Source organism: Poromitra crassiceps, assembly GCF_964638095.1.
Source record: "Poromitra crassiceps genome assembly, chromosome: 15".
Lineage (NCBI taxonomy): Eukaryota > Metazoa > Chordata > Actinopteri > Beryciformes > Melamphaidae > Poromitra > Poromitra crassiceps.
In genome coordinates, this window is record NC_139634.1 from 44634619 (window position 1) to 44655156 (window position 20538).

General features: G+C 45.7%; 1 protein-coding gene across 1 annotated transcript in view; it reads left to right on the forward strand.

Annotated features, from left to right (window-relative positions):
* rnf130 (ring finger protein 130) overlaps positions 1 to 20538 on the forward strand; it is an 82669-nt gene that overhangs the window by 14601 nt on the left and 47530 nt on the right. Inside the window, exons 3-4 of the mRNA XM_083651401.1 lie at positions 7317 to 7508; positions 19371 to 19621. Coding sequence (XP_083507527.1) covers positions 7317 to 7508; positions 19371 to 19621 — 443 coding nt within the window. The remainder of the gene's footprint in view (positions 1 to 7316; positions 7509 to 19370; positions 19622 to 20538) is intronic.

The window sequence follows — 20538 nt, forward strand, 5'->3', positions numbered from 1 at the left end:
TTTTTTTTTTTTTTTTCCCCAAGTTGACTTTATTTATGTTTGTAGTTGAAACAAAAACATAACTACTGTAGGCTACATGAATGGAAATGTTTGATCATTAATATCTACTTTTAGAAATTATATAGGTAGGTAGGTTATAGCCTATAGGTTTTCTTGTTTTAATAGTAATAATAAAAAGACTTAATGTGTAACTTTTCCTCCGTGGTATCGAAAATGGTATGAGTGAGTGAGTGAACTCAGAGAGTTCATGTCAATTCTGCTAATAAATGCATAATACATGATTTTTTGCCTTCAGAGGTATTTTTTTCACTTGTTACACAGGTATCGTGATGTATCGTCTTCCAATATATCGCAGTATCGCAGTATCGCAGTATCGTGATATATCGTTATCGAGGGCCAAGTATCGTGACGATATCGTATCGTGAGCTACTCAGCGATTCCCACCCCTACCCCCACCCCCGCTGGTCAGATTTCACATTACAACATTTCTTCCGTGCTTGGGAACGCAACAGAGTGCACTTGTGTCATCAACTACCCTGGAGTTTATCCTCGCCCGTGTGTTGTCTATGTGGTTCAGAGCGGTTGGCGTTCACATTCACACGTGTTCCGTTCTCGGGCACGCCAAAGCGTTCCCCAGACCACCTTTTCAAGTGGATCCTGTCACGGAACGCAATGTTCACACTAGGGGTGTCACGGTACACAAAAGTCACGGTTCGGTACGTACCTCGGTTTTGGGGTCACGGTTCGATACAAATACGGTACAACGGAGAAAAAAAGCAACAAATCCCAAATTCAGTTTTTTTCCCTTTGAATTTTTCTGAATTCTGTGTTTTGCTTTTTACCCTCATTTTACCATCAGAAATAGTGTCTAATAAGTGGGAATGAATAAATGTCCACAATTTAATAAGATCTAGGCAATCCACACAAAAAGCTTTTACTATTCAAAGTGTGAGGTGCGCCTCCCTCTCAGATGTCTGTATTCCAGCTGTTTGACAGGGCAAAGGCATTTCCCCCAACTTTAAATCTTTATTGTACACAAGTTTGTAAAGGGAATGCATGGAGTAGCCTAATACCCCCTCCCCCGCTCCCACCCACCCTCCCCTGTCTCCGCAGTAGTTGTCAGACAGCGGGGTGGGTTTCACTTTCCCAAGTAAGTAGGCTAACGTTAGTGGATGCGAGTTTTGTTTAGCATAATGATTACGTTCGGTCATCATAATGGATTATTGGAAGATGACAATGAGTCATCCCCTCTTCCTCACCACATCTTGCTTGTCCTCTCATGCGATGCAAGTTGCTTGTTTACAAGTTAAGCACTTTGTCAGTGTTATGTAACGTGTGTAGCCACGACACGCAACTATAAAGGAAAGTCCTTTAATATAGTCGCGCATCGCGGCTACGTAACGTTACATTAGCAAGCTTACCTCATTGGCTTGATGTTGACAGAATTTGCAAAACGGCTTATCGCCTGAGTCATAAAAGCCATTAGGATACTGCTCTGCACCCACTTTTTTGACGACAGTAAAGGGGGAGCAGCTGGACGCTTCAATATTGTTGTGGTTTAGTAGCAGGGAAGCTACGGCTTGTAAACAGCGACCCCCAGTAATGTTTCCTCTCCACAAAACGTTCCATTCAGTGAACGGCGATTTCTATGGCCCTTGTGTTGTTTTGGTGTGTCTTCTCATGGTGTTCAAACAGCATTTAGGTGCTTTGCCACCACCTTATGGATTCGACGTATTCGTCGTGTCGCTTCACGCACCGAACCGTGACGCCCATACCGTGAATTCACGGGACGAATACACGTACCGTGACACCACTAGACTAGTTCACACTCATCAAACGTTCCAAAACTAGGATCGATTTGGGGTCAAGTGTGCTCGGAAACGGTAGCTACCGGGGGCGCCAGTGAGAAAGCACCCTTATTCACCAAAGTTTAAACATTTCAATCTCAAGGGAATTAAGTTAATTTCACTTAACCTTTCACTTTATGCGCCTCATTCCCGGGGCTAAACTGCCTCTACCTGTTTGCATTGACTTTATATGTCATCTTGTTGCACAAATTTGCGAAAATCACCTTGATGTGAACGCCCACTAAGAGCCACCATAATGCTCTCTAGACTTAGTGCTACGAGGCTGAGTCTGGCTGCTAGTTGCTCCACTGTGGACTAGCTCTGTTTAATACCTTTACAGCCATTCACCGAAAGTACCATGCACATCAATCGTTTTCAGCATCTAGCAACGAGCTAGCGACTAGCGCTGCTGTTGTTATTGTTTCAAAGGCAGCGGCGCAGGCATTTGAGCTCGGCAGATTCCACACGTACAGCAGCAGAGGCATACAGATTCAACATGTACAGCAGAGACATACAGATTCAACATGTACAGCAGAGACATACAGATTCAACATGTACAGCAGCAGAGACATACAGATTCAACATGTACAGCAGCAGAGGCATACAGATTCAACATGTACAGCAGCAGAGACATACAGATTCAACATGTACAGCAGCAGAGACATACAGATTCCACACGTACAGCAGCAGAGACATACAGATTCAACATGTACAGCAGCAGAGACATACAGATTCAACATGTACAGCAGCAGAGGCATACAGATTCAACATGTACAGCAGCAGAGACATACAGATTCAACATGTACAGCAGCAGAGACATACAGATTCAACACGTACAGCAGCAGAGACATACAGATTCAACATGTACAGCAGCAGAGGCATACAGATTCAACATGTACAGCAGCAGAGACATACAGATTCAACATGTACAGCAGCAGAGACATACAGATTCAACATGTACAGCAGCAGAGACATACAGATTCAACACGTACAGCAGCAGAGACATACAGATTCAACATGTACAGCAGCAGAGACATACAGATTCAACATGTACAGCAGCAGAGACATACAGATTCAACATGTACAGCAGCAGAGACATACAGATTCAACACGTACAGCAGCAGAGACATACAGATTCAACATGTACAGCAGCAGAGACATACAGATTCAACATGTACAGCAGCAGAGACATACAGATTCAACACGTACAGCAGCAGAGACATACAGATTCAACATGTACAGCAGCAGAGACATACAGATTCAACATGTACAGCAGCAGAGACATACAGATTCAACATGTACAGCAGCAGAGACATACAGATTCAACACGTACAGCAGCAGAGACATACAGATTCAACATGTACAGCAGCAGAGACATACAGATTCAACATGTACAGCAGCAGAGACATACAGATTCCACACGTACAGCAGCAGAGACATACAGATTCAACATGTACAGCAGCAGAGACATACAGATTCGGATGGTCGGCACCAATGGGAGAGCTAAGTCCACCAGGCTGCTTCAAGCCAGTCAGACTACTAGTGTGTCCCATATATCTGCAGGCTGTGATGTCATCAGTGTGTCCCATATATCTGCAGGCTGTGATGTCATCAGTGTGTCCCATATATCTGCAGGCTGTGATGTCATCAGTGTGTCCCATATATCTGCAGGCTGTGATGTCATCAGTGTGTCCCATTATATCTGCAGGCTGTGATGTCATCAGTGTGTCCCATTATATCTGCATGCTGTGATGTCATCAGTGTGTCCCATTATATCTGCAGGCTGTGATGTCATCAGTGTGTCCCATATCTCTGCATGCTGTGATGTCATCAGTGTGTCCCATTATATCTGCAGGCTGTGATGTCATCAGTGTGTCCCATATATCTGCAGGCTGTGATGTGGAGATATTGCAGCAGCTGAGGCTCCAGGCTCCATAAAGGCTGGTCAAGGTCGGAGCATCTCTGCTCCTGACGAGCGAGCGAGTGGGTCGATGTCTCAGATTACACCCAGCATGGCCAAGGACACTGCAGGCTTCTCTCTGACGGAGCCCGTGGCAGCAGTGCTCCACCATATTATGTATACAAAAGAAAGTAGCATACAGGGATCAAAAATATGAAATATGAAGAAAAAACTATTACAAAGCAAAAATAATAAATGATACATTCAAGAAGGTCACAGTGCACTTTGGAGACTTCACATAAAAATAGACAGAGTGAACAGAAAAAAACAAACAAGGATGGGAGACGCTAGTGCAGTTCAAATCATGTGAGAGAGAGTAAGATAAGAGAAGACAATCGATAGCCGCTGTGACCCCACCCTCAGTCCTGAGGACCTGACGGAGAGAGAGCAGGCTGCCGTGTTCTGCCTCGTCGGGGGGGAGACCGACAGGAAGTGATGTCGTCAGAGGGCTGACAAGCTCGTTAGTGGAGGTTGAGTAGGTCCGCATGGTGAGGAGCGACCCAGGCTGAGCAGGGGCATGCTGGGATCATGGCGGCTACCGTAATTAAAAACTCCCTCCCAACAGGAAGCTTGACAGAGCAGCGAGTGGAAAAACACACTTCCCGATAGAGAGCCAAAGTCACGTAGGTTAGGCTTACGAACCAAGGAATTTCATTTCTTAAAATGCGTATAAAAATAGTTTCACTTGGCCAAAACCAAGCCATTCAGCTATATTTAGAATCAGCAGTGACCATAGAACATTTCTCTCGGACCAAAACCAAATAGCAAGATTAAATCTTTTAGTTTGGTTTGTTTTGAGTTTTTTTGTCTGAGACGAGTGAAATGTTGGCCCAGGCCCACAATACAGTGTGTGGTGGTGAAGTTGAGCGCGGTGTTTGTGACGGAGTTGGCAGTTCAGCAAGATGCAACCAAAACATTCAAATCTCACTAATATAATAAGGCAGCCGGCGGCGCACAATTGCTTGAGCTAGAAATGAGCATGTGAAGCGTGTGATATTTCTATTTTACACAATGGGTATTGAATTAAGTATAAAAAAAGGCCTTGAATGAAGTACTTGGTATTGGTATTGTATCTGGTACCAATGGTCATTTTTTAAATGATACCCACACTGTAGGAGTTGGTGGAGAACATATAACTCTTGGATTATCTCTAATGCACTCGGTAACAGCAGAATAGAACGTCTTTGTGCTTCTCTGTACTCTGTTAAATGCTGCTTATACACTGTCAGCCTTGTGTCCTGAATTGTCTTTACAGTCTCCAGCCAGGGTTTTGAAGAGACTGCAGTTCATCAGTGTACCAGCGGGCGGAGCATTTAAAGGAGACCACCCTGGGCTGGTTCTGAGTGAGACAAGCTGGTTGATGATGTCAGAGAGAGAGAGAGAGGCTATCAGGTAGCACAGTTGGATCTATATGAAGAGCCGGGACCTCAGGCTGCGATAGGTCAGGGTACACAACACTTAGTGTCAGATGGTAAAGAAATGTTGACGTCCATAGAGATAGCGATGACCTTGTGATCCGAGATTTGAAGGTCACTACTGGTCAGGTTGCTCATGGAGAGGCCACTTAAACAGGGTGGCCACTAGGGCTGGACCCGACTCAGAATTCTGACAGACAAATCAGATTTGGCTGTTCAATATGAATATTCGACTGATTTCTTCTTCTTTTAATAAGACTATCTGGCAATCAGAAAATCCATTGGCGTGGGCTTGTTTGATTTGTTTGTTTAATTGGGACTTGGGTTTTACGGTATTAATTGGCTGATACTTATAGCAAAATAGGCTAGGTATCGCAATTTAGTGGGAGAAACCAAGCAATTTTATGTAATGTCAGATATTCGCTTGCAAACACTGAGGCAAACAATGGAAACGTGCAAATCACTGCTGTGATTATCTTCTACGACCGAATCACAGCAGTGATGATATTAGCCAACAACAGCACTCCCTCTCGTGTGATATTGCTTAAAGGGGCCATATTATGCATTTCTTAATTTTGTATCATATATATGTTGTTACAATCTCGGATGGTCATATTAAACATGGGCTAAGCTTCAAATAAATATGTGAAAGTGTTTTAATGTTACCCCCATGAACCACCCCTCGCGCCTATGAACTCTCGTAGACGAGATGACATGGATTTATGGCGATTTTGTGCGAGAACCATAATTTTTGTGACGTCAGTAAGGACTTGTTACCCTGGCAACAAAGCGTTGCCGCCGGCCGGCGCGCAGCGCGCGCACGCTAGCTCCCACCCTTCCGCTCTCTTCCCTGTTCTGTGTTTCAACCCGCGTCGCCACTCAGCAGGCTCTCTCTAGCCTGGCTGTCTGGGACACAAGTAGTCTCATGGAATAACGGATTCCAGACCGCAAAAACAAGGAGACGACATGGAAGTGAGCCAGGATGTAGGACTGAAGTGGTAAGTTCTGAAAATATGTGTCTCATTCCAGCATCGGTCCAATGTGCTGCTAGGAAGCGCTAACGTTACTTACCGGCTGGGTAACGTTAGCACTTGCTATTATGTTAGCCTATGAACAACCGATGAATGACGAAAGGCACATATTTTCAGAACTTGTAACGTTAGTCCAACTTGCTGACTTCTCCAAGTCCTCATTTTGGTTTGGTCCGTGTAGCCTTTGCTAGGAGAGGCACACTATAGTCACAAGCATTTGGGAAGTTAGCTAACTAGCTACATTAGCTAGTGTGAAGCTGCCCGGGCAGGGTGTAACGTTATGGCAGGCCGTGGTAATAAAATCCCTGCTTGGCCAGCCACCGAAGCAAATGTCCGGGTGCAGCCCGGCCTAGCGGAGCTGTAGATAGCTAGGGGGATGTTGATAAATCAATTGATAGCTTGCTTTATGTCCAAGTCACGTTTTTCATCGATGGTCAAATTCGTTTTGACAATCCGTTGCTCGTTGATATAATTGTTTTACAACTACCAAATTTAGTAGCCATAGCAGAGATCGCCTGTCTGTTTCTGTTATGCATGATGACTATCTATCTATCTATCTATCTATCTATCTATCTATCTAGATAGATAGATAGATAGACAGACAGACAGACAGACAGTCTAGCTTCTACAGCGATAGCTCTCTGGGCAGAAGTTTGCAAACGCAAAAACTCCTCGCGCTGCCCACCTGGAGTATTTTCCGGAGGGTGGGGGTTCAGGGACAGGACCTAAAAACAGAGCGTTTCAGACAGAGGGTGAACTGAAGGGGGCAGTGAGAGCCAGTACAAGATAAACTGAGTTTTTTAAACTATGACTGATGCAATAAGTTACTCTAGTGGAGGCCAACAATAAAATAATAATACATTATATTAGCAAAATATGGGCCCTTTAAGTGTATTTCTTACATTGCCTGCAAAGTCACGTTTGCACTTCTGTGGTGGGGTGTGCTGTCACCCTGTCTGTGACCCTCCTGAACTAACTAAGCAGTAGCTATGCAGTTTACAGTAAGTGTGCAGTTGATAAGTGGTAACTAAGCAGTAACTATCTATGGCAACTGTCTCTGCAGTGGTGGACCGGCAGGGCTGCGACCCGAACACTCGCTTCCTGGTTCCTCCCCGGGGCGTCCACTGGGTGGCGCTACTGCAGCGAGGAAACTGCACCTTCAAGGAGAAGATCCTCAAGGCCGCCGCCTTCAACGCCTCCGCCGTCCTCATCTACAACAACTCCACCGACGAGACCGTCAAGATGGGTCATGAAGGTCAGACTGTGTGTGTAGACTGTGTGTGTGTGTGTGTGTGTGTGTGTGTGTGTGTGTGTGTGTGTGTGTGTGTGTGAATGGCTGTCATGTATTGGCAAAACGTGTTTTTCAGCTAGTATATAAGTAGCTTATTCTGGCATTCACAGCCATCTATTCTTTAATTCTTCACAGTGATGGGAAATTTCTAAAAAGTTTCAAAATCTAATTTTCCAGGCCTGGAAAGTCAGGGAATTTGTAAAATCCTTGAAAGTTTTGGAAGTCATGGAAGTTAGTGGTTTCTCTTTATTTTTTTTTATTTTTTATTGAAAATTCATGCCCCCCCCCCCCAATAGTTTCCATGTAATGTGGCGCAATGACTCCAAATCAATACCAGAAATTATTACGTCACTCGACAAATAGAACACAGAACCTCTTCATATTACATTTTAGTGCTGCTTCTTATAGTTTTATTATTATTATTATTATTATTATTATTATTAATTTATTAATTTATTTATTTTTTAATTCTGCGGGTGTTGCAGTGTTTTGTGTTTCCGTGACAACGTGCGGGCGGGTGCCAGACAGCGGGCGTTGCAGTGTTTGTCCTGTTGTTCTCCAGTGGTTGTAGCGAGCGATGCACCTGAACACTCCTCAGCCTCTCTCTGCAGGATGTGTCGGCCAAGTTGACGTAGCCGCCTGTCAGTATGCGGCATGACGCACAGAGCGGAGGCGGAGCTTCCTCTAAAGATGTCGGGGGATTGGCTGACCTCCCAACGCCAAACTGTCCTTGGGGTTCGTCGCCAACTTATGTTTGGCTCCTCGCCAAATATCACTGAACCGCCTCCTCACACTTTTGCTACCAGTAACGTGGCAACACAGCAGAGCCGGACATCACTGACTGACTGACTGACTAGTGGCTGAGGAGAGGAGGAGAGGAGAGGAGGAGGAGAGAGAGGAGAAGAGGAGGAGAGGAGGTGTATATAGGATGAGTGTTGGTCTGGGGGGATCAATGTCTTGTTCTAAATATAGCAAGTAAAGTGTCACTAATTGATGAGGTCACTCCAACCTCACGGTGGGTGTGTGTGTGTGTGTGTGTGTGTGTGTGTGTGTGTACAGCTGTGTGGACTGTAGACAAATATTACTCCTGAGTAGGGATGCCACAAACTCGTGACAACACCCGGCGGTGTTGTCGATCACACCGGACATTTTACAGGAGAAGAAACAAGTCTTCTCCGGAAGGTTTCCTTCAAATGCTGAAGCCTTAAAGGTGTTTTGGGCAACCGGGTTTATTTGAAGGAAACCTTAACTGTGACTTTAAGGGAAATCTTAACTCAAGGTGTTTTGTCCACCCGAGCCCCGGGGCTCTCTGCAGCTCCCGGCTCCTTCATCTGTCAAGAGGACATCCCGACCCGTTGGTTGACTGTGCGTCAAACTGCCAGGGCACGCAAACAGTTTACAGATTGCCTGATTAACGTTATCACGTTCCAAATTAGCATTGGGGTTTAAATCCCAAATATTGCCAAATAGGCGCTTTTGCTTGTCGCTTCGACACCAACTCCTCCACCATCATCTTATGGGTCTACTCACACTCTAGGGTTTTTTGCGTGGAGAAAACGCTGCCTGCCTGGAACACATTTTGTGAGAAAGCTGGTAAAATGATCCCACACAGTGAAGTGAAATGCTTTACATTTACCACTATACTACTTGATTTAATCAATATAATATTGCGATTTTGATTCGATGAATTGTTCAGCTCTCACTGGCATATTACATATATATATATATATATATATATATATATATATATATATATATATATATATATATATATATGTATGTATGTATGTATATATATATATATATGTGTGTGTGTGTGTGTATGTATTAGGGATGCACATTTTCCACAAATTCCAAACTCGATCATTGGTAACGTTAACGAGCAATCAATCAATCGAGTAATTGTAATTAAAAATAAAAATAAATCCAAACCATACCAAATGCGTTTTTTCCTCAATAAAACCTTTATTTATACAGCAGCAACTTATTGTATATTTCTCACAGCATTGCATAGCATAGCCTACGCTATGAAATGTATGAAACACATAAAAACGTAGAGGCATAACTTTTAGACATGTCAACATTTGCCCAGAATCCCGGCCGCGGGCGCAGCGGCTCACTTACCGCACGCAGATTGTTTACTTTTTCTGCTGCAGTGCGTCGCAGCTCTTAAACGCTGATGCAGAGTTGCTCAGCTTCAGTCCAGGTGAGACTAGGATCCCAATGAACATTGTTCAAGTGATTGTTGTTCTACGTGCGTCGCAACTCTTCCTCTTCCTCTTCCTCGCTGATGGTGGGTTGCTCCAGGTTTGAGGAAGAGGAGCGAGCCAATTTATCCGAATGAACACTGTTCAAGTAGAGCATCTTATGGCTTGTCTGAAAAGGGCTATGGTGATGTAGCCGAGTGTCCGGGTCCGCCTATTACTTACACTTTGATAATAAAACAACAAACAAGAGTTAGGCTGTAACGTTATAACACGTTTCCACATTTATTCTCAGACAGCTAGCGCCACCGGCTCTGTCAACAACATAAGTCCCCCACTTCCTGTTCTACGGCAACTCTGAGGTGACATCCACAGAGCCTTGCATACACACTGAACAGTCTGTTACAGTGATATCATTGCGCCCTCTGGAGGATCATTGAAAAATGATTTGAAAACACCATTCTACTGACAGTTCACGTTGCTTTTTTTTTTTTTGATCAAGTAATTTTTCACATGCTCGAGTAAATCTTTAACGAGCGATTAATCGAGCTTTGATTAATTGTGTGCATCCCTAGTATGTATATGTATAGCAGAGATTCCTAACCAGGGGTACGCATACCCCTAGGGGTACTTGAGCAGCTGACGGGGTACATGGAAAGATGGGCTTTTTTTCACAGCAGCCATTTTGTGTTCTAAAGGTAGGCTAAACACAGGTGCAACTAAAACATCAATGAGGGCCCCAGCACTGGAACACCTAAAGGGATTGGAAGTTGGAAACCATCATTGATGTTTTGGTTGTGTTTACCCTGCATTTTAGACACAAACTGGCTGCTGTGAAAAAGGGCCATTGGGGATTACAATTTTTATTTCCAAAATATCCACCTTATTTCTAGCTGCCATGATGCCTATGGGTGCTTCTTCTGGTGTACTCCTCCCAGCCTTGTTGCTGACAGCTTGACACCCGTCTGTAATGTTTCAAAGCTGCAGGCGAATGGAGCAAATCACTAATCAGGTCCAGCTTGGCAAAAATGTTGTAGATAAATATCCAGAGTTGCTCAAAGAGCAACAGAAATAGCGGATGTGATAGATAAAATTATTACATTCCCTCAAATAAGTCGTCAAACCAGTTTTATTTATTGTGAGCTTTAGGGTTAGCTCAAAGAGGACAGGCCCACACAGAGGCAGCTTTAGGGTTAGCTCAAAGAGGACAGACCCACACAGAGGCAGCTTTAGGGTTAGCTCAAAGAGGACAGACCCACACAGAGGCAGCTTTAGGGTTAGCTCAAAGAGGACAGGCCCACACAGAGGCAGCTTTAGGGTTAGCTCAAAGAGGACAGACCCACACAGATTCAGCTTTAGGGTTAGCTCAAAGAGGACAGACCCACACAGAGGCAGCTTTAGGGTTAGCTCAAAGAGGACAGACCCACACAGAGGCAGCTTTAGGGTTAGCTCAAAGAGGACAGGCCCACACAGAGGCAGCTTTAGGGTTAGCTCAAAGAGGACAGACCCACACAGAGGCAGCTTTAGGGTTAGCTCAAAGAGGACAGACCCACACAGAGGCAGCTTTAGGGTTAGCTCAAAGAGGACAGACCCACACAGAGGCAGCTTTAGGGTTAGCTCAAAGAGGACAGACCCACACAGAGGCAGCTTTAGGGTTAGCTCAAAGAGGACAGACCCACACAGAGGCAGCTTTAGGGTTAGCTCAAAGAGGACAGACCCACACAGAGGCAGCTTTAGGGTTAGCTCAAAGGGGACAGACCCACACAGAGGCAGCTTTAGGGTTAGCTCAAAGAGGACAGACCCACACAGAGGCAGCTTTAGGGTTAGCTCAAAGAGGACAGACCCACACAGAGGCAGCTTTAGGGTTAGCTCAAAGGGGACAGACCCACACAGAGGCAGCTTTAGGGTTAGCTCAAAGAGGACAGACCCACACAGATTCAGCTTTAGGGTTAGCTCAAAGAGGACAGACCCACACAGAGGCAGCTTTAGGGTTAGCTCAAAGGGGACAGACCCACACAGAGGCAGCTTTAGGGTTAGCTCAAAGAGGACAGGCTCACACAGAGGCAGCTTTAGGGTTAGCTCAAAGAGGACAGACCCACACAGAGGCAGCTTTAGGGTTAGCTCAAAGGGGACAGACCCACACAGAGGCAGCTTTAGGGTTAGCTCAAAGAGGACAGACCCACACAGAGGCAGCTTTAGGGTTAGCTCAAAGAGGACAGACCCACACAGAGGCAGCTTTAGGGTTAGCTCAAATAGGACAGACCCACACAGAGGCAGCTTTAGGGTTAGCTCAAAGAGGACAGACCCACACAGAGGCAGCTTTAGGGTTAGCTCAGAGGACAGACCCACACAGAGGCAGCTTTAGGGTTAGCTTAACACATTGAGTGCCAGCGACGCCATATGGCGTCATTAGAAATTTACCGTAGGCTGCCAGCGACGCCAAATGGCGTCAGTAACTCCAAATAGTTTTTTTGACGGGGGGGTGTCGATCTAAGCTTCTTACATCGCCTCTTACAATATTGTAGCTATTGGAGGTCTATAACCTATTTTACAAACCCATTAGGTGGCGACAGCACTCTCCTGATAAGAGAAAGTGGAGCCAAACACACAGAAGAAGTCGCTGGGGAAAAAGGAAATCGCATCGCATCCGTCCGTATGCATCGACATGCATGAAGCCAAACGCCAGCTGTGCCCGCAGCAGCTGCATCCGCTGTCACAACTGAGCACCTCCGTGTCCGCTGCGACAGCACATTAGCATAATCAGCCTTATTATTCTCAACTCGAAGCATGGGAGCCCGTGACAAACACACGCGGAACCAAAAAGCTGATTGTCGCGCACCCTTCACTGTGTGTGCACAGCAAACTCAGCAGAGAGCCAACAGACACACCCAGGAGGAGGCGTGTGCAGTTGAGGGGGGGGGGGGCACGCAGAGCACGCAGAGCAGCATACACTTCACCCAGACAGACCCAGACATCAGAAAATTAGCTTCAGAGTCAGTGATGTGCTTGAAATGTTTAATTTCACAAAAGGCTCATTATCTCAGCTCGTAGAAAAAAAGGGCTGTTTTTGGTTAAATCAAGCTATCTTCTCCGGCTCATAACTAAAGAACGGAAAATGGGATCAATAAACTTTTTTTTGCAGGTGATAGAAGAGAGTCTCATTGTTATTTGTGCGTGTTCAGTGTTTACATAGTAATTATTAAAGAAATTATATGACTGTTTTAAAATGCATTGCGGCCTATGTGGCACAGCAAGCAACCTTTTGCCCAAGGGCCGTGGCACTCAAAGTGTTAAAGAGGACAGACCCACACAGAGGCAGCTTTAGGGTTAGCTCAAAGAGGACAGACCCACACAGAGGCAGCTTTAGGGTTAGCTCAAAGAGGACAGACCCACACAGAGGCAGCTTTAGGCTGGTTTCACACCGACGACCCACGCCTTGCCTTGCCTCAACCCACGCCTACGCCGAGCTGGGCGTGAACCTGTTACACGCTTTTGCGATCACACCGCACGCCTTTTGCACGCCGAACCTGGAGCCGAGTCACAAGCGCCTCTCCTCTCTCCCGACTGTATTTTTTCACGTGTTGTCCAGAATTGTCATGGGTAGCCTCTAGGTAAAATAAATCGGATATATTTAATGTTCTATTGATGCTGGATATGTATAACCAGGTCTGACTATAGTCGGACATTTTAGGGAGGTGATCTTGCAAGAATATGTGCTGGCAGCCTGGCACAACAACATTGTCCATCTTGCTTCTTCGGTCGCTATTCTCTCTCATGAAGATTTGTTTGCCGACGGGGAGAAAGCCCCACGTGATAGCCACCCGTCAATCTCTCTGTCTCTCTGCTCAACATGTTGTAGTAACTCCATTTTATTTTGAAATTCAGTTGACTTTGCAATTTCCGACGGATATTGTGCGTTTTTCTTTCATGGCTTGACAGAAGAAGCCTGCCTGCACGCGCCTTGTCGGCTTCAAAATAGAACTCACGCCTATTCGATAAAATCGGCAAGGCACAGGCAAGGCGTGGGTACACGCAGGGTTCACGCTCAGGCGGCCGGTGTACACAGCCTCGTTGACTAAAACGGACGCCTATTTAAAAGCGTGGGTAAAGGCAAGGCATAGGCAAGGCTTGGGTCGTCGGTGTGAAACCAGCCTTAGGGTTAGCTCAAAGAGGACAGGCCCACACAGAGGCAGCTTTAGGGTTAGCTCAAAGAGGACAGGCTCACACAGAGGCAGCTTTAGGGTTAGCTCAAATAGGACAGGCCCACACAGATTCAGCTTTAGGGTTAGCTCAAAGAGGACAGGCCCACACAGAGGCAGCTTTAGGGTTAGCTCAAAGAGGACACGCCCACACAGAGGCAGCTTTAGGGTTAGATCAAAGAGGACACGCCCACACAGATTCAGCTTTAGGGTTAGCTTAACACATTCAGTGCCACAGCGCTTCAGTAAAATTGTCTGGAGCCTGTGCCAGATTCACTTCCATTCAGTTGAAAACAGCTATAGAATTTTTTCTATTATGGCTATATTAACGGGGCTGGACTTTAATGAAACATTGAACACTCCTGCTTCTTCCAAAGAAGAAATTTTGTTTCTAGACAGTTCCATTATGAAATTACAGCCTCTCAAAAAAGTGCACTTTCAAGGGTTTTCTGTCGTTTTTTTTTACTTTCCAAGATATAGGCCCTTTTATGAATACCTTTTGCACTCTAATTTCGAGCACATTCACTGACTCTGGCTGGTGTTTTCTGATGTGGTGGCGTGTGGTGTGGTTTCTGTGAAGCCTGTGTGCCACACACCCCTCTCCCCCCCCCCCCCCCCCCTCCCCCCTCTCCCCTCTCCACCTCTGAGCTGCGGGCTCCTCCCACACGCACAGAGTTTGTTTTCTCGTTTTTGCCCCGGACAGATCCCAGCGCCCATCAAGAAGGAAATGATGCGCGCTGGCAAACGCGACTGAACGAAAAGGCTTGGCCGTTCGGCTTCGGATGCTGGCTTTCTAGGAAATCGTGTGGAGATAGATAGAAGCATAAGAGCTCAGTTGTGAGCGCGGATGCAGCCGAGCCCACTGTCCGCTGTAGACAGAGCAATATATACGGCTCTGGCAGAAAGCATGCATCGGTTTCCACTTTCTCCGCTGTCTCCTGTACAAAGTAAAGGATCTGAGGTGGGTGGAGCAGCTCCTGTGACGATGTTTAAGGTGGCGCCGTGTGATCCCTTGAAGGGATTCATGCTCACTGGCTAGGTACGACCTTAAACAGCAGAATTATGGAATAATATGAATTATGATTTTAGGACGTCCACAGACGTCCTTGGCACTCCTCGTTACTTTTTTTTAGGACGTCCACAGACGTCCTTGGCACTGAATGTGTTAAAGAGGACAGACCCACACAGAGGCAGCTTTAGGGTTAGCTTAAAGAGGACAGACCCACACAGAGGCAGCTTTAGGGTTAGCTCAAAGAGGACAGACCCACACAGAGGCAGCTTTAGGGTTAGCTCAAAGAGGACAGACCCACACAGAGGCAGCTTTAGGGTTAGCTCAAAGAGGACAGACCCACACAGATTCAGCTTTAGGGTTAGCTCAAAGAGGACAGACCCACACAGAGGCAGCTTTAGGGTTAGCTCAAAGAGGACAGACCCACACAGAGGCAGCTTTAGGGTTAGCTCAAAGAGGACAGACCCACACAGATTCAGCTTTAGGGTTAGCTCAAAGAGGACAGGCCCACACAGAGGCAGCTTTAGGGTTAGCTCAAAGAGGACAGACCCACACAGAGGCAGCTTTAGGGTTAGCTCAAAGAGGACAGACCCACACAGAGGCAGCTTTAGGGTTAGCTCAAAGAGGACAGACCCACACAGAGGCAGCTTTAGGGTTAGCTCAAAGAGGACAGGCTCACACAGAGGCAGCTTTAGGGTTAGCTCAAAGAGGACAGACCCACACAGAGGCAGCTTTAGGGTTAGCTCAAAGAGGACAGACCCACACAGATTCAGCTTTAGGGTTAGCTCAAAGAGGACAGACCCACACAGAGGCAGCTTTAGGGTTAGCTCAAAGAGGACAGACCCACACAGAGGCAGCTTTAGGGTTAGCTCAAAAAGGACAGACCCACACAGAGGCAGCTTTAGGGTTAGCTCAAAGAGGACAGACCCACACAGAGGCAGCTCAGGGAAACATACATTATGGATGGATTTACTTGTATGTCTGCATATTCAACTAAAAGTGATAGAACATCTTGAGGAGAATCATCAACATGCATGAGTGAGGGGGGAGCCTACTATTGGCATGGCAACACAAATCAATGTACATAAGACACACACACACACATGCACACACACTAGGGATGTTCATCAGTTATCGAAAATCGATAATTGATCGTTAAGGAATGGAATCGATCATGTGGAATTTTTATCGATTTTGTTATTATTATTATTATTATTATTATTATTATTATTTGCGGACTAGGTTTGGGTGGAATTCGTTCCTCCTCGCCCCACTCCATTGCACAGCCGACTAACGTGAGGTGGAGCTTCATATAGTCTCTAGTTTTCTGGCTGGGCACGGGCCTTTGTGCCAACAAAACTGTTTTAAACATGGGGAATTCACACCGGCATGTGCCGGGGACAGCAGAGTGTTGGAGAGGAGACACATTGAAATAAAGAGTTCATTGAGGAGAACACGTTGTCTTTCGTATTTTCTGCCATAGGCATTCATTTTGTAAAAAAATAATATATATATTAAAAAAATATGTTTATTAATATGATCGATAATTGATAATTGATCGTTAATTTCCCCCGATTTTCGATTATGGAAATTTTTCAAAATGAACATCCCTAACACACACACAAAAAAAGTTTTGGAACCACTGCTGTGTAGTCCTGTCTGTCTGAATAGCCAGACTGTCTGTCTAACTGCCTGTCTGAACTCTGAATAGCCAGACTGATTGCCTGTCTAACTGCCTGTCTGAACTCTGAATAGCCAGACTGTCTACCTGCCTGTCTGAACTCTGAATAGCCAGACTGATTGCCTGTCTGAACTCTGAATAGCCAGACTGTCTAACTGCCTGTCTGAACTCTGAATAGCCACACTGATTGCCTGTCTAACTGCCCGTCTGAACTCTGAATAGCCAGACTGTCTAACTGCCTGTCTGAACTCTGAATAGCCAGACTGATTGCCTGTCTAACTGCCTGTCTGAACTCTGAATAGCCAGACTGTCTAACTGCCTGTCTGAAGTCTGAATAGCCAGACTGGCTGTCTGTCTAACTGCCTGTCTGAAGTCTGAATAGCCAGACTGGCTGTCTGTCTAACTGCCTGTCTGAACTCTGAATAGCCAGACTGTCTAACTGCCTGTCTGAAGTCTGAATAGCCAGACTGATTGCCTGTCTAACTGCCTGTCTGAACTCTGAATAGCCAGACTGTCTAACTGCCTGTCTGAAGTCTGAATAGCCAGACTGGCTGTCTGTCTAACTGCCTGTCTGAACTCTGAATAGCCAGACTGGCTGTCTGTCTAACTGCCTGTCTGAACTCTGAATAGCCAGACTGTCTAACTGCCTGTCTGAAGTCTGAATAGCCAGACTGGCTTTCTGCCTGTTTAACTGTCTGTCTGAACTGTGAATAGCTAGACCCTATCTCTGTCTGTCTGCCTGTCTGAAGTTGAACTATGAATAGCCAGACTGGCTGTCTGCCTGTCTAAACTCTGAATACCTAGACTGTCTGAACTCTGAATAGCCAGACTGTCTGTCTGCATGTCTGAACTCTGAATAGCCAGACCAGACTGTCTGTCTGTCTGTCTGTCTGTCTGTCTGTTTGTTTGTTTAACTGCCTGTCTGAACTCTGAATAGCCAGACCAGACTGTCTGTCTGTTTGTTTAACTGCCTGTCTGAACTCTGAATAGCCAGACTGTCTGTCTGTCTGTCTGTCTGTCTGTCTGTCTGTCTGTGGGTCTGTCTGTCTGTCTGTCTGTCTGTCTGTGGATCTGTGGGTCTGTCTGTGGGTCTGTCTGTCTGTCTGTGGGTCTGTCTGTCTGTGGGTCTGTCTGTCTGTCTGTCTGTCTGTCTGTCTGTGGGTCTGTCTGTCTGTGAGTCTACCTGTCTGTCTGTCTGTCTGTGGGTCTGCCCAGAGAGCAGCTGAGTCACCTCGATCAATACTGCTCATATCGGCCATTTCTCCAGCTGATTGAAAAAGGAATTTGATGTCTATTTGTCTCTAACATCATTTGAAGATAGCTTTTAGGTTTGGGGGGGGATCCACATGTAAGTTAGGTTTCTATAGGTTTTAGGTTTGGGGGGATCCACATGTAAGTTAGGTTTCTATAGGTTTTAGGGTTGGGGGGATCCACATGTAAGTTAGGTTTCTATAGGTTTTAGGGTTGGGGGGATCCACATGTAAGTTAGGTTTCTATAGCTTTTAGGGTTGGGGGGTCCACATGTAAGTTAGGTTTCTATAGCTTTTAGGGTTGGGGGGATCCACATATAAGTTAGGTTTCTATAGGTTTTAGGTTTGGGGGGGATCCACATGTAAGTTAGGTTTCTATAGGTTTTAGGTTTGGGGGGGATCCACATGTAAGTTAGGTTTCTATAGGTTTTAGGGTTGGGGGGGATCCACATGTAAGTTAGGTTTCTATAGGTTTTAGAGTTGGGGGGGATCCACATGTAAGTTAGATTTCTATAGCTTTTAGGGTTGCGGGGGATCCACATGTAAGTTAGGTTTCTATAGGTTTTAGGTTTGGGGGGGATCCACATCTAAGTTAGGTTCATATAGCTTTTAGGGTTGGGGGGGATCCACGTGTAAGTTAGGTTTCTATAGGTTTTAGGTTTGGGGGGATCCACATCTAAGTTAGGTTTCTATAGCTTTTAGGGTTGCGGGGGATCCACATGTAAGTTAGGTTTCTATAGGTTTTAGGTTTGGGGGATCCACATGTAAGTTAGGTTTCTATAGGTTTTAGGGTTGGGGCGGCTCCACATGTAAGTTAGGTTTCTATAGGTTTTAGGTTTGGGGGGGATCCACATGTAAGTTAGGTTTCTATAGGTTTTAGGTTTGTGGGGGGATCCACATGTAAGTTAGGTTTCTATAGGTTTTAGGTTTGGGGGGGTTCCACATGTAAGTTAGGTTTCTATAGGTTTTAGGGTTGGGAGTTGATCCACATGTAAGTTAGGTTTCTATAGGTTTTAGGGTTGGGAGTTGATCCACATGTAAGTTAGGTTTCTTCAAGAGAGGTTTAAAACTTGAGGGAAACATAGCAGAGGAAAGAGAGCTGTTAACAATAGATAACAAGTGAGGATATACTGCATTAGAGTCATCTTGAGGTATAATTGTGTGAATAACATTAAAAGGAAAGGAAGGCCACCTTGTGCTAGAGATTGGTTCCTTTCAAAGTGGTAGAGAAATTATGTCCAAGTTTCTTAAAACAACTATAAGAGTTATAAGATAAAACAAAACAAATACATCTGGAGTTAAATGGTTTCAAGGTTTTTTGCGGGTAGAAAATGTTAGAAACTTTCTACCATTTTCTACCCAAAAATAGTATATACTGTATACTAGTTCTTTTGAGTTTTGAAAACCATACATTGTTGAATTGATTGCTACCAGGGTTTGCCGCTTGCTGGTCTTGAAGCTCAGTCTCTGGTTGCTCTTGCAGGAACGGGTGACACGGTGGCGGTGATGATCACCGAGGCATACGCTAAGGAGATCCTGGCCCATCTGGACAGGAACCTGACCGTTCTGGTGACTGTGGTGGTCGGCCAGCGCAGCCCGGCCAAGAACATCAACCGAGGATCACTGGTCTTCGTCTCCATCTCCTTCATTGTCCTGATGATCATCTCATCAGCCTGGCTCATCTTCTACTTCATCCAGAAGATCCGCTACACCAACGCCCGCGACCGCAGCCAGGTAGGTAACACCTTAACATGCTAGCTAACACACTAGCACCACCAGGTAACACACCTAAGGCTGGTTTCACACCGACGACCCAAGCCTTGCCTTGCCTCAACCCACGCCTACGCCGAGCTGGGCGTGAACCTGTTACACGCTTTTGCGATCACACCGCACGCCTTTTGCACGCCGAACCTGGAGCCGAGTCACAAGCGCCTCTCCTCTCTCCCGACTGTATTTTTTCACGTGTTGTCCAGAATTGTCATGGGTAGCCTCTAGGTAAAATAAATCGGATATATTTAATGTTATATTGATGCTGGATATGTATAACCAGGTCTGACTATAGTCGGACATTTTAGGGAGGTGATCTTGCAAGAATATGTGCTGGCAGCCTGGCACAACAACATTGTCCATCTTGCTTCTTCGGTCGCTATTCTCTCTCATGAAGATTTGTTTGCCGACGGGGAGAAAGCCCCACGTGATAGCCACCCGTCAATATCTCTGTCTCTGCTCAACATGTTGTAGTAACTCCATTTTATTTTGAAATTCAGTTGACTTTTCCATTTCCGACGGATATTGTGCGTTTTTCTTTCATGGCTTGACAGAAGAAGTCTGCCTGCACGCGCCTTGTCGGCTTCAAAATAGAACTCACGCCTATTCGATAAAATCGGCAAGGCACAGGCAAGGCGTGGGTACACGCAGGGTTCACGCTCAGGCACCCGGTGTACACAGCCTCGTTGACTAAAACGGACGCCTATTAAAAAGCGTGGGTAAAGGCAAGGCATAGGCAAGGCTTGGGTCGTCGGTGTGAAACCAGCCTAATGCAGCCAGTTAACGGGCTAGCTAACGCACTAGCACCACCAGGTAACACACCTAATGCAGCCAGTTAACGGGCTAGCTAACACACTAGCACCACCAGGTAACACACCTAATGC